Source organism: Nicotiana tabacum, chromosome 14, assembly GCF_000715075.1.
Source record: "Nicotiana tabacum cultivar K326 chromosome 14, ASM71507v2, whole genome shotgun sequence".
Taxonomy (NCBI): domain Eukaryota; kingdom Viridiplantae; phylum Streptophyta; class Magnoliopsida; order Solanales; family Solanaceae; genus Nicotiana; species Nicotiana tabacum.
In genome coordinates, this window is record NC_134093.1 from 63,207,129 (window position 1) to 63,231,252 (window position 24,124).

Genomic DNA, 24,124 nt, shown 5'->3' on the forward strand with positions numbered 1-24,124 from the left:
ATGTGCGATATGGATTGGACTGGTAGCTTGTGACCACGTCAGGTGGATTGTGATATCATTGATCATGTGACCATGCCTGGCGGATTGTGATATTGAGCGTGTGACCACGCCAGGCGGATTGTGATATAATTGAGCCTGTGACTACGCCGGATAGATTGTGATATTGAGCATGCAACCATGCCGGGGAGGATTGTGATATTCAGCACGTGAGTTGTCAGTGCAGCACGTGAGTTGTCCGTGTGGATCCGAGATAATATTATGAAAGAGTTGTTCGTGTAGCACGTGAGTTGTCCGTGCGATTGATATTATTCGCATGTGAGTTGTCCGTGCGATTGATATTATTAGCAATGAGTTGTCTGTGTGATTGATATTATTAGCACATGAGTTGTCCGTGCAGTGTGTGGATATGGATTCATCCTCCTAGGGTCACCCTTTCATATCTCTTCTTGATGTTGTACACGTGGTTTGAGGAAAATTGATAAGTGGTTTAGTTCGGTTATTGAGATTCTGAGGAAAAGCGAGCCGATGTTTGATTTGGTTATTGCATTTCATCTTTATTTGCATTTTCCTTAGTGGTTTACCTGATTTGTTTGCATATCTTCTTTATATGCTGGATTGTTGACTGAGCAGAGTACGTTAAGTTATTCTATGCTCCAAGGTGGCTTCTATATGTGATTCATGACTGGATCATTTTTTTGATTTGTACTTGTTGGAATTATGAATTGTATAGGTGATTAGCGAGTATCATTTATAATTCTTATCTCTATTACCTCATCGAGGTTAGTTATGATACTTGTTGGGTACATGAGATCTACTCATACTACATTCTGTACTTAATTGTGCTGATTTAGGTATTGGACTGAGTCACCAGTAGCTGAGGCTTGTTGCTGAGTTATCTTCGGAGAGACGAGGTATAGTTACATCTCGACCGTAGCCTTGGCGCCTCTTTTCATTTTGTAGTGTTATCTTTCATTCATACAATATTGTTATTTGGCATCTCAGACTTGTGTTTTCATTTTGAAGCTCATGACTTTGGATTTACCAGTTCCGGAAAATTTATTATGTATCGACACTTTTATGTTATGTTGATGGCTTTAGACTTATAATATTTTCTTCATTTCTTTTATTATGATTCGTTATTGTTATGTTCGCTTGCCTAGCAAGTGCGTTAGGCGCCATCACGATCGGTTGGTGGTTTTGGGTCGTGACATTTACTACAGTAGCAATGCATTTATAGTTTCTAAAAGGCGTTAATAAATCTTACTAGTTACTCGTCGGTTTTTGAGAAAAATGGGTGTGCCGGCATAGGTTTTTAAGGGGCCAAGCACAGAGATTTCTGGGTTATATTAAAAATAAGTGGTTAAAAGAATTGTAACGCAAAATTTGAAAAATATCATAAACCACAAGAAATATTAGTGTTATGAAACCAAACTTAAAATTATCCCTTATATTTACTTAGGATTGTTCTTGTATCTATGAATGAGTTAAATCTTTGATTTAAAATGACAGAATACATTGACAATCCCTTAAACTTGTCAGTATATTTCATTTAAATACTCGAACTAGAAGCTTTTTCAATTAAGCACCTAAACACATGATAAGGTGTTTCTACTAAATATTTTAGAGCTTTTAAAAAACTTCTATGCGTGTTCTGAAGCGCCCATTATGTGGATAAGTTAATGTCACCTGCTCCATTAAACAAAAGACGGTCCGTCAGAGAAGAAAAAATCAAGAGCTATTTTTTTCAAAATAACCAAAAAAAATAAAAATATCAAGTGTCTGATGGGAACACTTTATCAGGTATTTAGGTGTTTAATTAGAATTGTCTTAGTTTGAATATGATTGGTTGTTGTCATGTGATTAGGAGGTTACGGGTTTGAACCGTGAAAATAGCCTCTTGCAGAATGCAGGGTAAAGCTGTGACAACAGACCCTTGTGGTCCGGCTCTTTCCCAGACCCGCTCATAGCGAGATTTTAGCGCACTAGGGTGCTCTTTTAACTCTTAGTTTGAATGTCTAAATAAAATTAGTGATAATTTTAAGGGTTGTCGATGATTTCTCTATTTAAAATATCATTATAGCTGTAATCTATCATAGTAGCGTGGGTGTTGTGTAATTAGAAATTGTTACTACTCTATTAGACTATTCAAATGTCAACTTTTCAAGGTGCACTTGATGAATTTTGAAACTCACCACAAAATGGTCGGTATAACGGCTTCTCCGATTCAATCGTTTCGGGTTACCATGACCGTAGATTAGCCTCTCTTGAGAAAGCCTCAGCACAATTGTAGCTATCTCCTTTCCTTATAAAATCATAAACCTCCTCTTTTTGGCCTCAATCCAATTCTCTTTGCATCTCTACCAGAGTTTCGTCGCCAACAGTTTGCGGTGGAATGGCATGGAGATATGTCGGCTCAACATTTCTGAGGCTGGAATCACGTCTTTCTTGCATATGGTATCATCGTATCATTGTTTCTTCATAGAGTCATGCATGTTTGGGTTTGTGGGTGGGGTTTGTATAGAATTCATTGTCTTCTCTAATATGTTTCATTATTTGTACGTTATCATGTACCTATATGTATTCTCTTTCAACATCGAAATTATTCAATTGTCGGTTCTTGTTGTTTTTGTTTTTCAATCTACAGATATTACAAAATCTAAATGGCTCTGCCTATAATCAAAGTGGTACGGAATTATAATCCTATTATATTATACTTTTCCTTCTAAACGTTGTATAATTATGAACACTATGATTGTCACCTTTTATTTTGGTGGTGTGGTGTTATAACTTTCTAAACTCCAGTGCACATATTTTCAGAATATACTGTTTCCGTTTTGGGAAATGCGACAAATGTGATTCAACAATGGTTGTATATTATTTTACAAGTCTTACTCATTATTTTGTTTTTGGCTTCTTTTGTTTCGAGGACCATACTGCTGGCATTGCTAACTAACAAAGTCCCATTGCTTGTATAATTATATGAAATTTGGATTCTGCTGGCAGGTAAGCACTGAGATTCCATATGTGCAATGTTATTTTAGGGTGATTGATTATTTTCTTAACTTCCTGGATCACACAGGCATTATACTTAAACACTGAACTAAAAGCAGTTACTTTCCCCAAATTTTCTTCTACATAAGAAAATGTTTTAGGATGGGTCTCGATTAGTTTTTGTACCTGCAGCAAAGTTGTATATAGCTTGAAAATTTGTGTGCTAACATCTCAGAGGGGAATGTGTGTCTTTCTTCCCCTACATTACTCTTTTCTTCGTGTTTTTTTTTTTTGCCTTAACTTCTGCTTGCATCATCTAGCAGTTCTTCATAAAAGCTTTTTGTTATAGTGGGTTGTGTTCGATTGTGATGAGAGAAGCAGGGGGTTATGTAATGTGGTTGAGGTTTTGCAAATGATTCTCTTCTTATTCTTTTCATGGGTTATCCAGCACTCCGTTGCGGAGCCACATGCAACAATAGGGATCCAATTGAATCCCCTTCATTGGTAAATTGTACTGCGTAAATAGAGTTAAAACAACCTTTCTGTACATAAATATTTTGAATCCCCTTAACATAAGAGAATACGTGTTGAAACCCTAGTTGTGCCATTTTTGGGTTATTTTGAATCCCCTTGTCAAAATTCATGACTCCGTTACTGCTTGTAAAGTCGATAATTGTTTATCTTGCCAACATAAATTTGAAGTTCTTTTACTTTTCCGCTTCAATAGAAATTTCACGGACATAATGAAGCATCTTCTTCGTGATTATTATTTAAGATACTGCATTTCCTTGTAAAAGTGCTTTGACTGTAATTCTACATACATGCCTTTATTTTGACCTGAAAATGGTTGGACTTGTTAGGATTTTGGTTGTCTCTGTGCTAATACTCTCAAAACGTTCTATACAAGTTCATTGTAGATAGTTTAGAAGGTAGTGGTTTCACTCCTCTAATTGATTATATCCAATTAGAAAGTTCAATTGTGTACAAAGAAGATAATATTTTTTTTCTGGTGATGTCTTACTTGTATCGTAGGAGAATGTTACAAATCTAACTCTGATTGTCGTTTTCTTCTCCTGCACTTTATCTCAGGTCTCCTCATCTTCTGGTATCTTGTAAGATAGATACTGTTCATAGAATTTCTTGAAAATTGGACTCTAAAGGAAAGCAAACACTTAGCTTTTGAATCAAATGTGAGGTAAATATTTTGGCTAACCACCTGGAATTCAGTACACCTACTGTTGTTTATTCTAATAGCATCTGGAAAAGTGCAGAGAATGCACAAGTACATGTTATGGTGGCATGATTATTTTCTAAACTTCCTGGATTATACATGCATGATAATCTTGGTATACCAAAATAATTTCGCTTTCCCAAATTGTATCTACTACTAAACTGGTTAAATAGGGGTAAGAATCACGTGTTAACCAATTACCACCAATCACAATTTATTAGAGTGTATGTTCTTAAAGTCATTTGATATAGGCATCAACGAATTGAACCTGTGCTGATGGAAATGCAGAATGGGGAGAGCAAAATTAAAACTGCATAAGTTGGATGGTAGCAACCGCATAGGAGTATACTCAAGGCGAAAGAAGGGACTCTTGAAGAAAGCTAATGAGCTGTCAGTGTTGTGTGACATTGACATCTTTCTTGCCATGTTTTCACCAGGTGGAAAGCCTAGTGTATACAAGTCAGATAACAGGTACTTTTTTCCCACCACGATAACTCAAGATTAAGCCTTAAATTTCCATATCTTAATGTTATAGGTCTTTGGAGAGAAAATTAGTGCGTCAATTATTTTGTTGTAGGAAATGTGATTGTTACTTTTTGATGCCAAGACACTTTATCCATGTCTACAATTTATGAGATATGAAGTATTTTGTGGCATCCACCTGAATGAAAATAGGCTAATTTTAATTATTATGCGTCTTTAAATCTGACAAACATTAGAGACCAGTTTTTGCAAAAGCCTTTCAATCGATAAATCTTAAATCCCCTGCATTCTTCTTCCTCCAGTAGCTTTGAGGACATGATTACCACCAAGTTTGCCGAAGTAAATCCAGAAGAAAGGGCAAAAAGGTAACATAACACATTTGTATGAATAATTGTGCTGATGAAATAATTGAATGCGTTAAGAGTAATTCTTTGAACTCTTCTTTTACTTGATAAGCAGGAAGATGGAGTGTCTCGATGTAAGTCAACCTTATGTCTTTCCGTTCATATGTGCATTTCAATTTTCAAGGTGCTTTTCTAGTGATGCATTTTTCTGGCTTTGAACATTTAGACAATAAAGAAAGCTTGCAAGAAGTATGATCATGATGTAGACATAGGAGAGCAGCTTTGTCCTGGGTATGTTTCATTTCACTGCCAAGTAGTTATATTTACCTATCTTTTAAGAAATCAAGGCCTATCAGGTTGACATTTTTTACTACTGAAAATATTTCTTCTCATTCTTTTTCAGGGATTTGACAACGGCGGTATTAATTTTATTTATCACAAATATCACTATGATTATCAAATTTGTTACCATTGGTAGCAATGCTAGTTAGATTTACTGAGTTTCTTGTGCTTAATGTAGGATATCAATTTTCTCTCACAGTCATTAAGAATTCGACTTTCAGACATTGAGGGTAGACTCAGGTAACTTTGATCTCTTTCATTGTTCATTTTTTTCAAAAGATATCTTCCAGTACAAACATAAAAGCATAATCATAGATTAGGCCTCTTATGATTGGTTTCGTTATATATTTAGTGATTTTTATAAGAAAAACCCTGTTATTTTTCTTCTGCAGGTGTTAAGAAGTTGTATTATTCGTTCTTGAATTATTACAAAGAACAACTATTTTAGATAGGAGATAAAGCCTCAGAAGTTTATAATGTCTGGCAGAATACTTAAAAAGTTGGTTTACCAAATGCTTAAAGTTTCACAGTTCTATTAAAAAGCTAGTGATTTTTCCACTCTTGATTGGGTCAATGGTTCAGGGAGGAAGGAAGTTTATAGATTTTTAACAGAAATCAGATGAAATTGTAACTCACCAGTATTAGTATAGTGCACCTTTTAAGTTAAATTCAACTCCCATGAATAGCACAAAAATTTTCTTTGAAAGAAGTAAAGAAAAACAAGGTGCAAATGTTGACTGGTAGAGTAAGATTGATGCACACATAACTGATGTGCTCGTGACAATGAACAAAGGCTAGGGAAGGGTGTCAAGGCAAGGACCTAATTTTACAGTGCCTTGACATGCAGTTTGAGAAAGCATTTTGTTAGGATATATTTAAATGACATGTGGCTTTGTCATGTCCTCTTATGTAGGCATTCATTCTTCACATACTACTATTCCATTTATGATTCTCATTTAAGAGTTTATCTGATATCAAGCTGTGACTCTACTTTACGAGTTTACGTGGATTAACGAGGCCAGGACCTACTCCTTTTGCAGTTTTGATTTGACCACACTTTGTGAGAAATGAGAAAGTTTGTTGGCTGAGTTGGTTCAATGAACTTTTATTTCATTACTTCACATGATAGTGAATGGATTTTACTGTGTTGGTCCCACAATTGTTATATAAATACTTCTGAAAAATATTTATTTCAAACTTTTCTTGAACATTTTATATCATAAGACTGAACTTATCTCCCTTAAGAATAAGAGATTAGACTTTCTCTAAATCAACTTCACATTTGAGGAGAACTTGCTTTTTTGATTCAAAATCCCTTTGTCAATTGCACTGCCAATCATTGCGTCATCATAGGTTTGACTGAGTATTGAGGTTGTGTCTTATAAATAGATGGAGATCATTTCTATTACATATGCTGGATAAACATTCAAATGATAATCAAATGATTCTGTGAACACTTGTGACCTTAGAAATGGAATATACATAGTCTAATGTGTCATGTGTGTGGTCGTAGGAATTAGGAAGTAAAGTTAGATACTGTTTTGGGGAAGGCCAATAAATTATAGCAAAGTTGCTAGCTATTTTTTTGGCTTTTCTGCAGATATGTAAGTTATGAGTTTATCATAAGCATATCCAAATTTCCCACCAGCTAAGTTTACAATGATAGACTAAGTTGGGCAGTATTTTGCAAATCCTTCGAGTAACTTTATATGTTTCATTCTTTGTTTCATGTGTAGCTGAAGAATGTTTAGAAGGTTACATATTCTCCTTTTTCTCTTCCAGAAAAGAGAATTATCCCTTGTTATCAGGTTTAAGATAATTCAGTACAGTATGACCAAACCAAAAAAAAAAAAAAAGCAATGAAAGTGTTGCATGAATAAATCAACAGTTAGCTGATTCAGATTTTTCTCTCATGTCCCTAGGTTGATATGCCTTGTTGACTTACTATTATTTCTATGGAGATAGTTCTAAGAACTATAATATGACATTTCTTTTTTGTTTTGGAATATGTAGGCTATGGAAGAATCTTGACAAGATTGACAGTATTCAACAACTTAGGAAATTGGAGAACTCAATATCAAAATCTCTTAACGAAATCGCGAAACATAAGGTATACTTAATTCTTGCTTCACCTGGCATTCAATAACTTATGCGTAGCCAATCACCACATTTATTATGAATGATCAAATTTACTCATTATTGTTAATTTAATCGATGAAGACCTCAAGGGCCTTAAAGGGAGTACTATTGTTGGATATATATTTGGTTAAACCTTTTAAACTCACTTTGTTTTCTTAAATAAAAGTATTAAAAAAATCTGATTTATGTGATACCCTGGCATTTCTTAGAGTAATATGTTGTCTCTATTAAAATAATAGAAGCGTGGTGTTATATTGATCCTCTTGCCGTGGATCGTAAGCTACTTTCTTTATTAACAGTTTATAACTACAAATAAACAAAATGAAAAGAGCTGCTTATAGAATATTGTGCTTGGGTGTAATGTTTCCAACATATCCATTATTTATCTTTTGATTTTCTTATTTTTCCATATTTTAATTAAAGCTCATAATTAGTGTTAATTAATGGGTAAATATAACGTGCAATGATGAGTTAAAGAATTATGCTTTACAGTTTATTGTAAATTAAAATATTGTAATGAGCTCTGTTTGGCTTGCAGTGTGGGATGGGTTCATTAATTTTTGGTGCTGGGCAAGATTTTCAGCCTTCTTCAGCCCGACATGGGATGGATTCACCTTTGAACTTTGATGCTAGGAAAGAGCTCCATCCATGTTCATCAGTCCATGCTTGTGATAGTGAAAATATTGATGTAAATGAAGGCATGAATTCATTCGATTCATCTTTACTTTGTGATACTGGGCAAGACTTCCAGACTACTTCACTGATGCAGCATGGGATGAATTTGGGGCAAGAGCTCTATCAATGTTCATCAGTCCACGGTGGTAATAGTGAAAATATGGATGTATACGAGGACTTAAATTCATTTCCACTAGAGTGAGGAACCACCTTTATGTGCTTCAGACTTCCAATTATCATGTCCCTTTTTAAGTAAAAGATTTTAATATATGATCTAATTGGCAGTGATATCTTTATTACTATGTCTAATAAAAACACAATATTTTTCTCCCGTCTTCCTTCTCCCATGCTCCCTCAATACTTCCTTGTTTGTACTGTAATCATAGTTTTTATTTTATCTGCAGAAGTAATTATTAGCTTCTGACATTTTAATGATTTGGGGTCTCTAGGTATTTGGAGGAATCATCTTTTTCTTTTGAGAGCTACACAAATCTTGTTTGCAACAAAGAAATTGAAGTCTCTATGCCAGAATCCGTAAATTTTGTACCTGATGAAATATTTCTAGATTGTGAAGTAAATCAGGAAGATATTGTAACAGATTTTGGATTTACCTTTGATGTGCCACAACTAGAACAGACGGATGACCAGGGAAATGCTTTTGACTATAACATCAACAAGGGTTCCAGACTTCCTCATTCTGATCTTGTTAACATCCACGATAGTTCAAAATCAGCATCTGGTACTTGTGAAAAGATGATATTAGCCAAATCTCTACACTTTCTGGTAAGTTTTAACCTTTATGATGTAGCGAAATCTCTAATATTCTTACCACTCCTTTCGCATTTCATTACTCTTTACATTTTGGAAAAAAAAATATTGATTGTTTTCTATCATTGTCCAAAGATTCTGAATTGAAGCTATATGAGAACTATTTGAATGCTTACGATTTATCATCAGCATCAAGTCTAAATTGCTGATTGTAACTACATTAGTCTCAAGATTATTATATAACCTCCAATCAACTTTTGTATCAAACCTTACAATTCAGATTTATATCATAGCACCGATCCACTTAGTTCAGTCTCGAGGACGGGATAACAGGGGCGTAGCACCGAATATGTTGGAATAGTCCCACCCAGTAGATGGACAAGCCAGTAGTACCAATCAAGGAAGCCTTGAACTATAAAGCTTTCTTTCCTGATGGTTATCTCTCTTAAGGAGGAAATTTTCTCTAAACTTCAACAACAACAACAAACTCAGTTTAATCCCATAAGTGGGGTATGGGGAAGGTAGTGTGAAGGTAGACTTTACCCCTACCCTAAAAAGGTAGAGAGACTGTTTTCGATTGACCCTCTGCTCAAGGAACATTAAAAATAAAGCAACAAGCTATAGCAGCAGCAATGTAATAGGGTAACGAAAACGAATGACACAACAAAGTAATATTTTACCAGGAATACAATTTTCTCTGAACTGTCTTCACATTTTGAGTGGAGAATTCTTTCGAGGCTAAATTCCATCATCCTACTACCACGGCGATCGTTTTTGTATCTCAAAACATGGAGATCATTTCTATGACATTTGATGGCCAAAAATACAAATGATATTCAGAACTCTGTAACCCTTCTGAGATCAGAGATGGAAGATGCATAATTTAGTGTATGTGGTCATAGCAATTTGAGTGACGTTTGAGGAAGGTCAATGAGTTGCAGAAAAGCTGTCAGCTAATTGTTGGCTTAGTTTGTTGCATATATTTTACTTATTAATCTAGGATGCATTCCGACATTGTCCACCATCTGCATTTTTAGTGGAAAGATTTATTTGGTAGTATTTTCAAAATCCTTAAGAGTACATTGTGTGATTCAATGTTTGACGTGCAGCTGAAGAAACATTTAACAGATCACACACTTCTCCTCTCTATCAAAGAAAAGATTTTGCATCCTCTCTATTAAAGAAAAGATTTTGCTTCTCATTAATATCCCATTATATCATATTGCATTCTGATAATTTAAATTAGGTTAGTTGACCAGACGCAGTGAAAATGTAGCATAAATTGACCAATGGTAAGCCGACTCAAATTCTTTCTGTCCCTTAACTTAATATGCTTAGTTTTCCTTTTCCGCAACTTACTGTTTTTCATTAATATCCCATTTTATCATATTGCATTCTGATAATTTAATTAGGTTAGTTGACCAGACGCAATAAAAAATGTAGCATAAATTGATCAACAATAAGTTGACTCAAATTCTCTCTGTACCTAACTTAATATGCTTTATTTACCCAAGGAAAACTAAGTTTGTTTTCCCTTTTCACAATTTTCTCTCGGCATATAGCATTGACTTGAAGGGGAGCCTTGGCGTAACTGGTAAAGTTGCTTCCATGTGACAAGGAGGTCATGAGTTCAAGCCGTGGAAACAGCCTCTTGCAGAAATGCAGGGTAAGGCTGCGTACAATAGACCCTTATGGTCCGGCCCTTCCCCGGACCCTGCGCATAGCGGGAGCTTAGTGCACCGGGCTATCGTCATATAGCATTGACTTATAGCATGGTGATTCCTTTTCTCTTGCGATCTAGGGAACTATAGATTTCAGAAGAATATTCACAAAATTAACATCATGAATAACTTAGAAAAATGGGTGACTCACTAGCAAACTCCATTAAAGTGCCTCTGGTAAAAAATTCAAATACTTTTCAACGAAATCTATTTCCAAATGTTAAAGTGGATTTGGCACAAAATCGTAAAGGTGCCTCTGATATGATTATATCTTAACATTTATAGAGTTATATGAAGCTCCTATGAAAATAAGAGGATTGGGGATGATAAGGGGTGTAGATAAAAATTTAAAAGCTTGGAATCCTTAGGGTATATAATAAAAAAATTAATAAATGAAAATGACTGCTCAACAGTGTACAACCACTGGCTGTTAGATTTCCAGCATATCCATTATTATCTTTTGTTATTCTCATTCATGCCACTGTAATAAAAAAACTAATAATTTGTTAATTAGTAGTAGGTACATCTTAGTACTCTAAAATACTGTGTGAACTGCAAGTTTTAATGTTCCCCTTTATTGCCATTATGATAGAAACTAAAAATTAATATTAATTAATAGGTACATCTTAGTACTCTGAAATACTGTGTATACTACAAGTTTTAAGGAGCATTCTTTGCATTTCAGTATGGGATGGATTCATCAAGTTCTGATGCTGGAGAAGAGTTTTCAACTGCTTCCTCAATCAAGCATGGGATAAATTTATCTTCAACCCAACTCGATGCAGGCTTATCTGTCAATGGTGGTGATAGTGAAAATATGGACGATTACGAGGATCTTAATGCATTTGATTCATGTTTAAAATTTGATGATGAGCACGAATTTCAGTCTTCATCATCAATTGGCCATTATAGTATGAATTCACCTGTAAGTTTTGATGCTGGGCAAGAGCTGCATCGATCTTCATCAGTCAACGGAGGTGATAGTGAAAGTATTAATGGATACGGGGACCTAAATTTGTTTGTACAAGGGTAAGGGTTTACCTTTGTATCAAGCTTCAAGCTGCAAATCATCATAGTCCTCGGTAATTTGATAATAGTTATGTCACATATATCGTGCAAGACAACTATAACAAGATACGTTTGAAAACTTATGGCACTGGTACTATTGCAGTAATGATATCTTTTATTTCTTCATCACCACGTTTAGACAAATGTATTATTGTTCCTATTTCCCATCCATGTGCCCCACTCACCATCATCAGTATCATTATCACCACCTTTATCATTATATACATAGATAATTATTACCCTCTAATATGTCATTTGATTTTGGATTTAAGGTTTTTGGATGATCCATCTTTATCGATCGAGAGCTGTACGGATCTTGCTTGCAACCATGAAGTTGAAAATTATAAGCCGGGATATGAAAATTGTTCAGCGGATAAAATATTTCTGGATTGTCAATTAAATCAGGAAAATATTGAAATGGCATTCAAATCTAATCTTGATTTGCCACTGGTAGAGCAAATGGATGTCCAGGAAAGCACTTTTGACTGTCTCAACAAAGGTTTTGGATTTCCACTATTAACATCCATCCTAGTGTAACTTGTGACAATATGACTATCTCAACTTTCTTGTAAGTTTCACCTGTCTTAATCTTTTATTGCACTTGGAAACTACTCCTCTCTAATATTCTACAATTCCTTCCTCATTTTTACTCCTTACATTGTCTTTTTAAATTTTATTACTTACTATTAAGAGGGGGGGAAAGGGGGGAAGGGGAGGGGGGTATCGCATTGGGGTGATTCGAACCCTGATCACATGGTGAAGGATGATGGGCTTACTCCTTACTTCTTGAGATATTCATTTTGTTCTATTCTTGGCAAAAGATCCATACATGGGAAACTAGTGGTCGTTAAAGTGGTTCTACTTGAGGAATGATCTATTATTAGAATATATGTCTTCTCCAACATCATGTCTAAATTGCTGGTGTTAATATTTTGAAGGGGATAATGCTCAAATTCACAAACACAGAGAATGGAATGGAACGTGATAACTTCGGTAAAGATGTTGATTTGAAATAGCAACGTAATAGCTTCAAATGTTTCATACGAAGGCTATTTAATACTATAGCAACGTGGGATTTGCGATTTTAAGGGAGTCCTGTTTTATGGACCTACCAGTATGCTAGGGGTCACATTCAGAGAGATTGCCGCTCGTCCCGCCGAAATATGGGCAGAGGTGCGGCACAACCAGCTAATTCTGCAGCTACTACATCTACAGCCCCTCCAGCTCGAGGCACCCCAGCACCCGCAGGGCGTGGTGCAGCTAGGGGTGGTGCACAGAATTCGGGAGGACCCAGCAGATTTTATGCTATGCGGAGACGTCAGGAATCAGAGGCTTCTCCAGATGTTGTCACATGTATATTGACTGTCCAATCTCATGATGTATATGCTCTTATTGATCTCGGTTCCACTTTGTCATGTCACACCTTATATTGCTATGGAATTTGGGATAGAACCAGAACAGCTTTATGAGTCGTTCTCTGTATCTACTCTGGTTGGTGAGTCTATTTTGGCCGCGCGGGTTTATAGAGATTGTGTTGTCACATTGCGTGGTCGAGACACCGTGGCCGATCTTATTGAATTGAGAATGGTTGATTTTGATGTGATAATGGGGATGGATTGACTTTATTCATGTTTTGCCAACTTGATTGCCGAACCAGAACTGTTAGGTTCGAATTTCCAAATGAGCCAGTTATTGAGTGGAAGGGTGATGATATGGTGCCAAAGGGTAGGTTTATTTCCTACCTTAAGGCCACAAAGATAATCAACAAGGGATGTATTTATCATTTGGTCCGGGTTACGGACACCGATGCTGAAGCACCTACACTTGAGTCCGTGCCTATTGTGAATGAATTTTTGGGAGTATTTTCGGATGAACTCCCTGGGATTCCACCAGACAAGGAGATTGATTTTGGGATTGATGTGATGCCAGACACGCATCCTATATCTATTCCACCCTACAGAATGGCACCGACAGAATTGAAGGAGCTAAAAGAACAGTTGAGAAATTTGTTAGAAAAGGGTTTTATCCGACCAAGTGTGTCGCCTTGGGGCGCACCAGTCCTTTTTGTAAGAAAGAAAGATGGGTCACTGAGAATGTGTATTGACTATCGGCAACTTAATAAGGTCACAATCAAGAATAAGTACCCACTGTCAAGGATAGATGATTTGTTTGATCAATTGCAAGGTGCTAGGTACTTCTCCAAGATTGATTTAAGATCCGGTATCACCAATTGAAGATCAGGGAGCGGGATATTCCGAAAATAACTTTTAGATCCCGATATGGGCATTTTAAATTTCTAGTGATGTCTTTTGGGCTAACAAATGCCCCAGCAGCCTTCATGGATCTTATGAATCGCGTTTTCAAGCCATTCCTCGATTCTTTTATGATAGTGTTTATTGACGATATTCTTGTATATTCACGCAATCGAGAGGACCATGCCGGTTACCTCAGGGTAGTGTTGCAGACTCTGTATCAACGCCAGTTGTATGCAAAATTTTTGAAATGCGAATTTTGGCTCGAGTTTGTCACATTCTTGGGTCATGTTGTCTCTAGTGAGGGGATTAATGTTGATCCTCAAAAAATTGCGGCTGTGAAGAATTGGCCGAGGCCTACAACTCCAACAGAGATTCGCAGTTTCTTAGGCTTAGCTGGATATTACAGAAAGTTTGTGGAGGGGTTTTCTACTCTTGTCTCTCCATTGACTAAATTGACGCAGAAGACAATTAAGTTCTAATGTTCAGATGCTTGTGAAAAGAGTTTCCAGGAATTGAAAGCAAGATTGACTACGGCTCCGGTGTTAACTCTACCAGAGGGTATAGATAAATTTGTGGTATATTGTGATGCTTTAAGAATCGGGCTTGGGTGTGTATTAATGCAACATGGGAAGGTGATAGCTTATGCTTCTAGGCAACTAAAGAATCATGAGAAGAACTATCCAATACATGATTTAGGAGTTGCGGCAGTGGTATTTGTATTGAAAATTTGGCGTCATTATTTATATGGGGTCCATGTTGATATATTCACGGACCATAAGAGCTTTTAATATATTTTCAAGCAGAATGAATTGAATCTGAGGCAGAGAAGATGGCTTGAATTACTCAAGGATTATGACATTGATATTCTATATCATCCGGGAAAGGCCAATGTTGTGGCTGATGCTCTTAGCCGGAAATCTATGGGTAGTTTGGCTCACTTGGAGGCATATCAGAGGCCATTAGCCAAGGAAGTTCACCGATTGGCTAGTTTGGGAGTTCGTCTTGCGGACTCTAGTGAAGGAGGGGTAATTGTGCAAAATAGGGCTGAATCATCGCTTGTTGTGGAAGTCAAAGAGAAGCAATACAACGATCCATTGTTGGTGCAGTTGAAAGATTCATAAACATAAGACCATAGTCTTTTCTCTTGGAATGGATGATGGTATACTAAGGTACCAAGGGCGACTCTGTGTTCCAACTTCCAAATGTGTATGGTCTCTAGGAAAGAATTATGACTGAAGCTCACACTTCTAGGTATTCCGTGCACCCAGGTTCTACGAAAATGTATCATGATCTTAAGGAAGTCTATTGGTGGAATGATATGAAGAGGAATGTGGCGGATTTTGTGGCAAGATGTCCAAATTGTCAGCAAGTGAAAGCCGAACACCAAAGGCCCGGTGGGTTAGCATAGAACATAGAAATTCCAATGTGGAAGTGGAAAATGATTAATATGGACTTTGTGGTAGGATTACCGTGCACTCCGCGCAAGTTTGACTCAATTTGGGTGATTGTAGATCGACTCACGAAATCAGCACACTTTTTGCCGGTTAAGTCTACCGACACAGTGGAGCAGTATGCTCGGTTGTATATCAAAGAAATAGTCAGGTTGCATGGCACCCCAGTTTCCATCATTTCTGATCGGGGGGCACAATTCACTGCTAATTTTTGGCAGAAATTTTAGCAAGGTTTGGGTACATAGGTGAATCTTAGTGCCTTTCACTCGCAGACTGACGGGCAGGCAGAGCGGACTATTCAGACGCTTGAGGATATGTTGCGTGCTTGTGTTATAGACTACAAAGGTAGCTGTGATGATCATTTACCACTCATAAAATTTGCATATAACAATAGATATCATGCTAGCATTCAAATGGCACCGTTCGAGGCTTTATATGGTAAGAGATGTAGATCTCCCATTGGGCGGTTCGAAATTGGGGAAGCAAGTTTGATAGGGCCAGACCTTGTGCATCATGCTATGAAAAAAGTTAAAATTATTAAGGAGCGGTTGAAGACTGCTTAGAGTCGTCAGAAATCCTATTCAGATGTTCGTCGTAGAGATTTGGAGTTCCAAGAAGATGATTGGGTATTCTTGAAAGTTTTTCCCATGAAGGGTGTAATGCGATTTGGTAAGAAAGGGAAATTGAGTTCGAGGTATGTCGGACAGAGGATCGGTGAGGTAGAATACAAGCTTGAACTACCACCTGAGATGTCATTAGTATACCCGGTGTTTCATGTGTCTATGTTGAAGAAAGTAGTTGGAGATCCGACACTCATTGTTCCGGTTGTGACTATTGAGGTAAATGAGAAATTGACTTACAAAGAGATTCCGGTTTCTATTATTGATCGGCAAGTCCGAAAATTGAGAAATAAAGAAATTGCCTCCGTGAAAGTGTTGTGGCGAAACTAACAGGTTGAAGAGGCTACTTGGGAGGCTGAGGAAGAAATGAAAAAAAAGTATTCTTATTTGTTTGAATGACCATGTATTTATAAAGTTGTGATCTAGGAAAAAATTATAAGACTTACTTCTTATGAATTTTGTATCATTTGAACAATTGGCGTTAAGGGTGTTCTGATAACAACACGATAGGGGTCCAAGAATTACTAAAGAAAATCAAGAAACATGCGGAAGCTAAAAGAAAATAAAGAAACAAAAAAACAACAGAAAATTAAGGATAGATTGAATTCAAGAAAGAGTTTCTTGAATTCAAGAAGTCTATTCTTGAAGTTGAATCCTAACAACAACAGTTAGCTAACAAAGAACTAATCGCCTTTGGTAGAGAATTAAAAACAAGAGATAGATTGTGAAACCCGACCCTTTAGAATAATAAGAACAACAATAAGCCTAAACTTATTACCTTTCTTGAATACCTAAAGTGATCTAAGATTTCGAAAGAGTTTAATCTTACCACCTTAAGTTGAGTCTTGAAGGTTGAAGAATAAATCCAAGAGTAGCCACACACAAGAGTGCAAGAAAAATCTCACAATTTTTATTGATATTGTCTATATTAATCTCAAATCTAAAAACAAAGAAGACACCCCTTTATATAGAGAGGGGGTCACAAAATTCCTACCTAAAAATAAGGAAATAAAGTCCTAAATTACTTTGGACAACAAGTCCAAATTCCTTAGGAAAAGAAAAAATACCAGGAAACAAAAACCAAGTCAATCTTGGAAAGTAATTCCAACAATCTTAGGAAAAGGAAAATATAACCTTAACTAACTAGGAAAGTAATAAATCTAGTACCAAAATATATGGAAATAAGTTAAAACCAATCTAAGATAGAATCTTGAAAGTCCCAAACCAATCATGGATAGGATCTTGGAAATCTTGAAGGCAACTTGCAAGCAACTTGGCACCAACTTGTAACCAACTTCTATCACGCCTATTGAGCCTTTCTTGGGCAGCAAGTAAGTCCTTTTTATGTTATAAAAATGTGGCTTCATGTAGGACTTATTGGGCTGCAAGTTTAAATACATTTTTAGGTTCCAAATAGGTCCAATAGTGGCCTGATTTAGACCTTCTTCAGAGGATGTCTTTTGAGATTTAATCCACCTTTTCTTGGATATGAATTTGGACCATAAAATAATTATAACACCTAGACAACTCATATCCTTTATCCTTGAGCTCTCCATCCCAATTAACAACTTCTTTATTTGCACTTGAAGTCTAATGACCTTATTTTGCAACTCTTTAGCTTGACATCTTGTTAAAGGCCCTATTTGAGATTCCAAAGCTTCATTCTTGTCCTTGAATAGATTTGAGCTTCCTAGGATGCTATCATTCCCCTCTTCTTGAAGAAAATTCGTCCTCGAATTTCGACCTTGCAAGAAAAAAAAAGTCACGCACTAGTAAATGGCATCCACTAATATGAAAAAATGGTAGGAATAAAACAAGATAGTGACCATGTGTCCACTTAACCCAATTAAGCCTAATAGGTGTAAATACTCCTTTATAAAGCACATGGACATCATTATCCCAATAAAATTTATGCCTACTTAGAGTTGTCCAATAAAAACCTCTCTTAAATGCACTATGTAATGAAATTTGCAATGCGATCTTGTCAATAAGGTAGTCCAAACATGTGCATGTCAAAGAAATTACAAAATATTAGTCATGCATCCATTTAACACAAGTATCTCTGCCACATGTATCAAATAAGACACTCTTATGATATAGCCAAGTATCAATTATAAATCCCATGGATTCTTCTACACGTAAGTTATTCAAAAGAAGCACATAAATTCTCAGAAAGGTCAGAATAACCCATAAATTCCAAAATATAAATTTCAATACATTCAAGCTCATGATTATAACTTTCCCCAATAATATTCGCAACATCAATGGATTCTACATGATTGCTCAAACTGTCACAGAAAGAGTCATAGATAGGTTCATGAAAGAGTATTTGATCACTAACGTCACAATAATCATGCATATCCTCTTTACTAGTAGCAAACACTTTTATAGGCTCACAATCAACATGACTAGAGGAATGACTTCCCATCAAACAACAAAACTCACATTCTAGCAATTTACATGAAAACTCATTAGACACTTGAATAAGAGAAGAAAGAACATTTAACTCATTAGCAAGCCTCTTCTCATAAATTTCATGCCTCTTTCCACCAAGTTGGAATGCATAATCATCTATGTCATACTCAATTTCAAAAGAAAGAAAATTACTCTTGCACTTTAACTTAGATATTACAGTTAATGACTTGATATGCATCAAAATATCATCATCCACAAAAATTATAAAGTCATCAACATAAGAAATAAGAGTATAGTTCATTACCTCCAAACATACCTTAGGTGTTCTAGAAAGGCCAAGAATGTGAATGAACCAATTATACATACCATACTTGGACTTATTTACTAATGGAACAACATCACCTTTTATTCTTTTATGCAATGGCTCTAACTTAGCAATGCCTTTAGGGAACTCCATGTTATAAACCTGTAAATAAGGATCAAAATAGTCAAAAGGTTCAACAACAAAGAAATTAACCAAGCTTTTATCTTCCACCATCCAACAAGAATTGATTTCGCTAAATTCATGTTAGAATCCGATTGGATTATTTGCTACCATCTCTTGTGCCTCACCTCCCCTTTCAAAAGGTCTTTCTACATATGGCCGCACAAAATCACAAGAATTAAAACAAGAAAGATTTAATAGGTTAGGAAGTAAAGAAAATATTTTCTTACTTACACTCTCTTTGGTTTTTATCACAAGACTAACTTTTCCCTCACCCTTAGCCTCTTTTCTCTTACTAAAGTTTTTTTCTTCTTCTTTACTCAAACCCTCTTGTTTTTCTCTCTCTACCTTAAAGACTTTTCTTATCTCATTGCCTTCTCTCTTTTCTTTTCCCTCAAGCTCACTCTTTCTCAATTGACATCCCATTCTCTTCACTCAATACAACCTCTTATTTTTTCTCTGTTGGGATGTCAGCCTGCACTCCCTTACTCCTCTCATTCTTTTCTCTCTCATATTTTTTCATATTCTCTTTAACAGTCTTTTCATCTTCATAAATTTGTGAGGGAGTCAAAGTTCCAAGAATAAGTTTCTTCCCGTTAACCTCAAAAGAGTATCTATTTTTTCCCATATTATATGAAGCTCTTCTATAGGCATACCATGGCTTTCCCAACAAGATATGATAATTATTCATGGGAATCACATCACACCAGATCGCATCCTCATACCTTCCAATAGAGAATAGTAATAACACTCTTTTATCTACCTTTACTCCTCTCAACATGTAGGGTTCAATATGCTCAACACAAGGCAAGTTCAATTTTTCAACCATATAAGTGCTAATTGAGTTATAGCCAAACTCTTTGTCAATTCTAAAGGCACAAATCGCAGACATCACTTTAGCTCTTGTTTGAAAAATAATTTTACCATTGTCTTCCTTCCATTCGGTATACTGTAAGTTCGACTTTTCAAGTTGTTGAGTCATAGCTCGTCTCCTTTCACTATAACTACCTGTTTGAAACATCTTGAACAAAGATTAGAAGAATTATGTATCTCTCAAACTTTGGCTTTTTCCTCTAATGTTCTCGCCTCTCTTGCATTTTTCCACTCAAAGCAACTCTTGGTCATTAAACTTTAGATTTCTTAATAAACCTTACTAGTCACAACCCTTAGTGATAAGAATGTGGAGTTAGAAAAAGAAAAGAAAAGTGAAGGACCAAACCTTGAAAGAATATGAATTGGTTATGTGGAAAAAATAAGGAAAGAATTTAGGAAACCCAAAACCCACAAGAATAAGGAACGAAGTTACCTTAATCTTCAAGAACTAGGATCCCCTCTTCTTGTTTCCTTTCTTGACTTGGAAACCAAATAACACTTGAATTCTACAAATAATAATGAGCCATGATGCTTTTCTTTTGGCTGATTTTCATTTTTTTTTGTTTTTTGTTTTTTTGGTTTTGTTTTGCTCAAGAACCTCCCAAGATTATCAAGATTGAAATTTTGATTAACCTATGCTCTAATACCACTTGATAACAACATGATAGGGGTCCAAGAATTACTAAAGAAAATCAAGAAACATACGGAAGCTAAAAGAAAATAAAGAAACAAAACAATAACAGAAAATTAAAGATAGATTGAATTCAAGAAAGAGTTTCTTAAATTCAAGAAGTCTATTCTTGAAGTTGAATCCTAACAACAACAATTAGCTAACAAAGAACTAATCGCCTTTGGTAGAGAATTAAAAACAAGAGATAGATTGTGAAACCCGACCCTTTAGAATAACAAGAACAACAATAAGCCTAAACTTATCACCTTTCTTGAATACCTAGAAGTGATCTAAGATTTCGAAAGAGTTTAATCTTACCACCTTAAGTTGAGTCTTGAAGGTTGAAGAATAAATCCAAGAGTAGCCACACACAAGAGTGCAAGAAAAATCTCACAATTTTTTATTGATATTATCTATATTAATCTCAAATCTAAAAACAAAGAAGACACCCCTTTATATAGAGAGGGGGTCACGAAATTCCTACCTAAAAACAAGGAAATAAAGTCCTAAACTACTTTGGACAACAAGTCCAAATACCTTAGGAAAAAGAAAAATACTAGAAAACAAAAACCAAGTCAATCTTGGAAAGTAACTCCAACAATCTTAGGAAAAGGAAAACATAACCTTAACTAACTAGGTTAACAATAAATTTAGTACCAAAATATATGAAAATAAGTTAAAACCAATCTAGGATAGAATCTTGAAAGTCCCAAACCAATCATGGATAGGATCTTGAAAATCTTGAAGGCAACTTGCAAGCAACTTGGCACCAACTTGTACCCAACTTCTATCACGCTTATTAAGCCTTTCTTGGGCAGCAAGTAAGTCCTTTTTATGTTATAAAAATGTGGCTTCATGTAGGATTTATTGGGCTGCAAGTTTGGACATATTTTTAGGTTCCAAATAGGTCTAATAGTGGCCTGATTTGGACCTTCTTCAGAGGATGTCTTTTGGGATCTAATCCACCTTTTCTTGGACATGAATTTGGACCATAAAATAATTATAACACCTAGACAACTTATATCCTTTATTCTTGAGCTCTCCATCCCAATTAACAACTTCTTTATTTGCACTTGAAGCCTAATGACTTTATTTTGCAACTCTTTAGCTTGACATCTTGTTAAAGGCCTTCTTTGAGATTCCAAAGCTTCATTCTTGTCCTTGAATAGATTTGAGCTTCCTAGGATGCTATCATGTTCCTTTCTGGAAATATATTACTTATGAGGCCAGAGTTGGTGTTGTTTTGTATTATGTTAAGTCGTTGGAATATTTATATATTGTTAGGATGTATTTCTGGGGCTCTCTGACACATGGATAGAATTACAAAGGAAAGTCTGGCGAATTTTTAAAAATTTAGGGAGTTAGTCAAATTTGGGGCTGCTAGTTTGTAGTATAAAACAAACTAAGTTGCATAAGATGCTAATGACAGATTTGTTTTACCCTCATTCGAGGACGAATGATCCTAAGTGGGGGAGAATATAACACCCCGGAAAATTTTGAAGTACTTAAGTGTAAAGCCCGATAAAATTTGCAAAGAAAATAATGTTTCATGGTGCCGGACTAGGCTTATGTGTTTGAGGATTGTAGAAATTCTTCTCGGCGAGCTTGCTCACCGCGGCTCGGACTTTTTGGGTTGAACAATGCACCTGAAAGTAAAGGAAAATTTTTGGCGGAAAAGCCCACTTATGCGGTCCATTATGCGACCGCATAATCACTCTGCGGGGCGCATAATGGCCGCAGAAGTGAGCAGGAGAGGGTCATTCTGGAAGCAGCTATGCGGTCGACTATGCGACCGCATAACTATTATGCGGTGCATTATGCGACCGCATAACAGTTATGCAGATCGCGTAGTGACCGCATAAACAGACAGATTTTTGATCATTTTTGTCAGCAATTATGCGACCGATATGCGGTCCACATATCCATTATGCGACCGCAGAACCGTTCCGGAGCTCCATTTTTTGGGTTTTTGATACCCGACCCTACTTCCTTAAATACATTCTTTGGGCCATTTTTGAACTATAATCTGATATTTTAGAGTGAGAGAGAGTGCCCTAGAGTGAGAAGGTGTTCTTCAATAATTATTCTTCAATTCTTGCCCACGTTTTGGAAGATTAAGAAGGGAAACTCACTAGGTCTTCATCCTAGAGGTAAGATTCTACACCCTAACCCTCACTTTCGAATTTTGTGTAGAATTAAATAATTAGCAAGATAATTTCTAGGCAGGAGGGTTGTTTATTTACATACATGTGATATCAAGGGGTGTAGGAAGATTGTTGAACTAGGCATGGTAAATATTGGGTTGTGGGATGATGGAATTCTCCATAAAAGAGCCTTGAAACCTTATGCACACCTTGTGTTTGATAAAATGCTCAAATGAGCTAGAACCATGATCATCTTCCTAATTTTGGTTCAATTTATTATATTTCTAAAATAGATTGAAGTTGCTAAGAATTCCGGAATATTTAGAGTGTAAGAAAGCTCAAGTGAGGTATCTTGGCTAAACTCTTCTTTAAGAATTGGAATTCCCAATATCCTTGTAAGTTCCGAGATGTTGATGATAAATGGAGTATTCCGATAAGTTTTGTGATGAAGATATATGTTCAATTTGTGTTTCAAATGCTCTTATCATATTGCATTATAAATCGAGGATGTGTCCCAAACTATGGATTATGTATCCACATGTTATAATTTCTAATCGTGATTTATGTGAAAGTTATTATGCCAAGTTGTGTAGAGATTGTAATTGTGATACACCTCCACCCGCATACATTGGGGTGAGGCGGCATGACCGCTTTGTATGGGGATTATGGTATAGAGATTGTGATTGTGATACACCTCCACCCGCATATATATTGGGGTGAGGCGGCATGACCGCTTTGTGTAGGGATTATGGTATTGTGGGGCTGCACCTTCACCCGCTTACATTGGGGTGAGGCGGTACGACCGCTTTGTGTATAGTTTTGGTATTGGTGTGGCACCACCACCCACATACATTGGGGTGAAGCGGCATAGTCACTTTGTGTTTGTATTGGTATCGTTGATGCATTTTCACCCGCATACATTGGGGTGAGGCGGCATAGCCGCTTTGTGTAGGTTCTTGGTATTGTGGTTATACATCCACCCGCATACATTGGGGTGAGGCGGTAGGGCCGCTTGATTAGAGTTGTGGTATTGTACGTACACTTCCACCTGCATACATCGGGTGAGGCGGCAGGGCCGCTTTGTGTGAAGATGGTTACAGAGGATCTCATCTTAAATCCTATAAATGTTATTTATAGCTTTTAATAAGCTTGCTATGGTTTAAACGATTATCTATATTATTCTATTGCTGCACTGGTTCATCATATTCATCTTGTATTTCTGAATTCTTAAATTAGTGTTTAGTTTCCATACTAGTACTATTCGACGGTACTAACGTCCCTTTTTCCGGGGGCGTTGCATCTTTTAAATGGATGCAGGTGGTTCCACAGCAGGAGATATTGATCAGTGATAGCAGCACACCTTCTTCCCAACTGACTTGGTGAGCCCCACTTCATTCCGGGGTCATGTATCTTTTGTTCTTTGTGTATTCTGTTTGAGGTATAGCCGGAG

At 36.3% G+C, this 24,124-nt stretch overlaps 1 protein-coding gene across 5 annotated transcripts; it reads left to right on the forward strand.

Moving 5' to 3' along the window:
* Positions 1-1,735: 1,735 nt before the first annotated feature.
* Positions 1,736-24,124, forward strand: LOC107817880 (uncharacterized). Of its 5 annotated transcripts, XM_075229129.1 has the most exons (15): positions 2,093-2,454; positions 2,645-3,003; positions 4,081-4,186; positions 4,511-4,693; positions 5,008-5,070; positions 5,165-5,183; positions 5,276-5,340; positions 5,453-5,468; positions 5,570-5,631; positions 7,405-7,501; positions 8,069-8,403; positions 8,655-8,988; positions 11,380-11,723; positions 12,035-12,330; positions 23,992-24,124. In XM_075229129.1, exons 4-14 carry the CDS (start codon positions 4,512-4,514, stop codon positions 12,297-12,299), a joined length of 1,782 nt encoding a protein of 593 aa, XP_075085230.1. In that variant the 5' UTR covers positions 2,093-2,454; positions 2,645-3,003; positions 4,081-4,186; position 4,511; the 3' UTR covers positions 12,300-12,330; positions 23,992-24,124.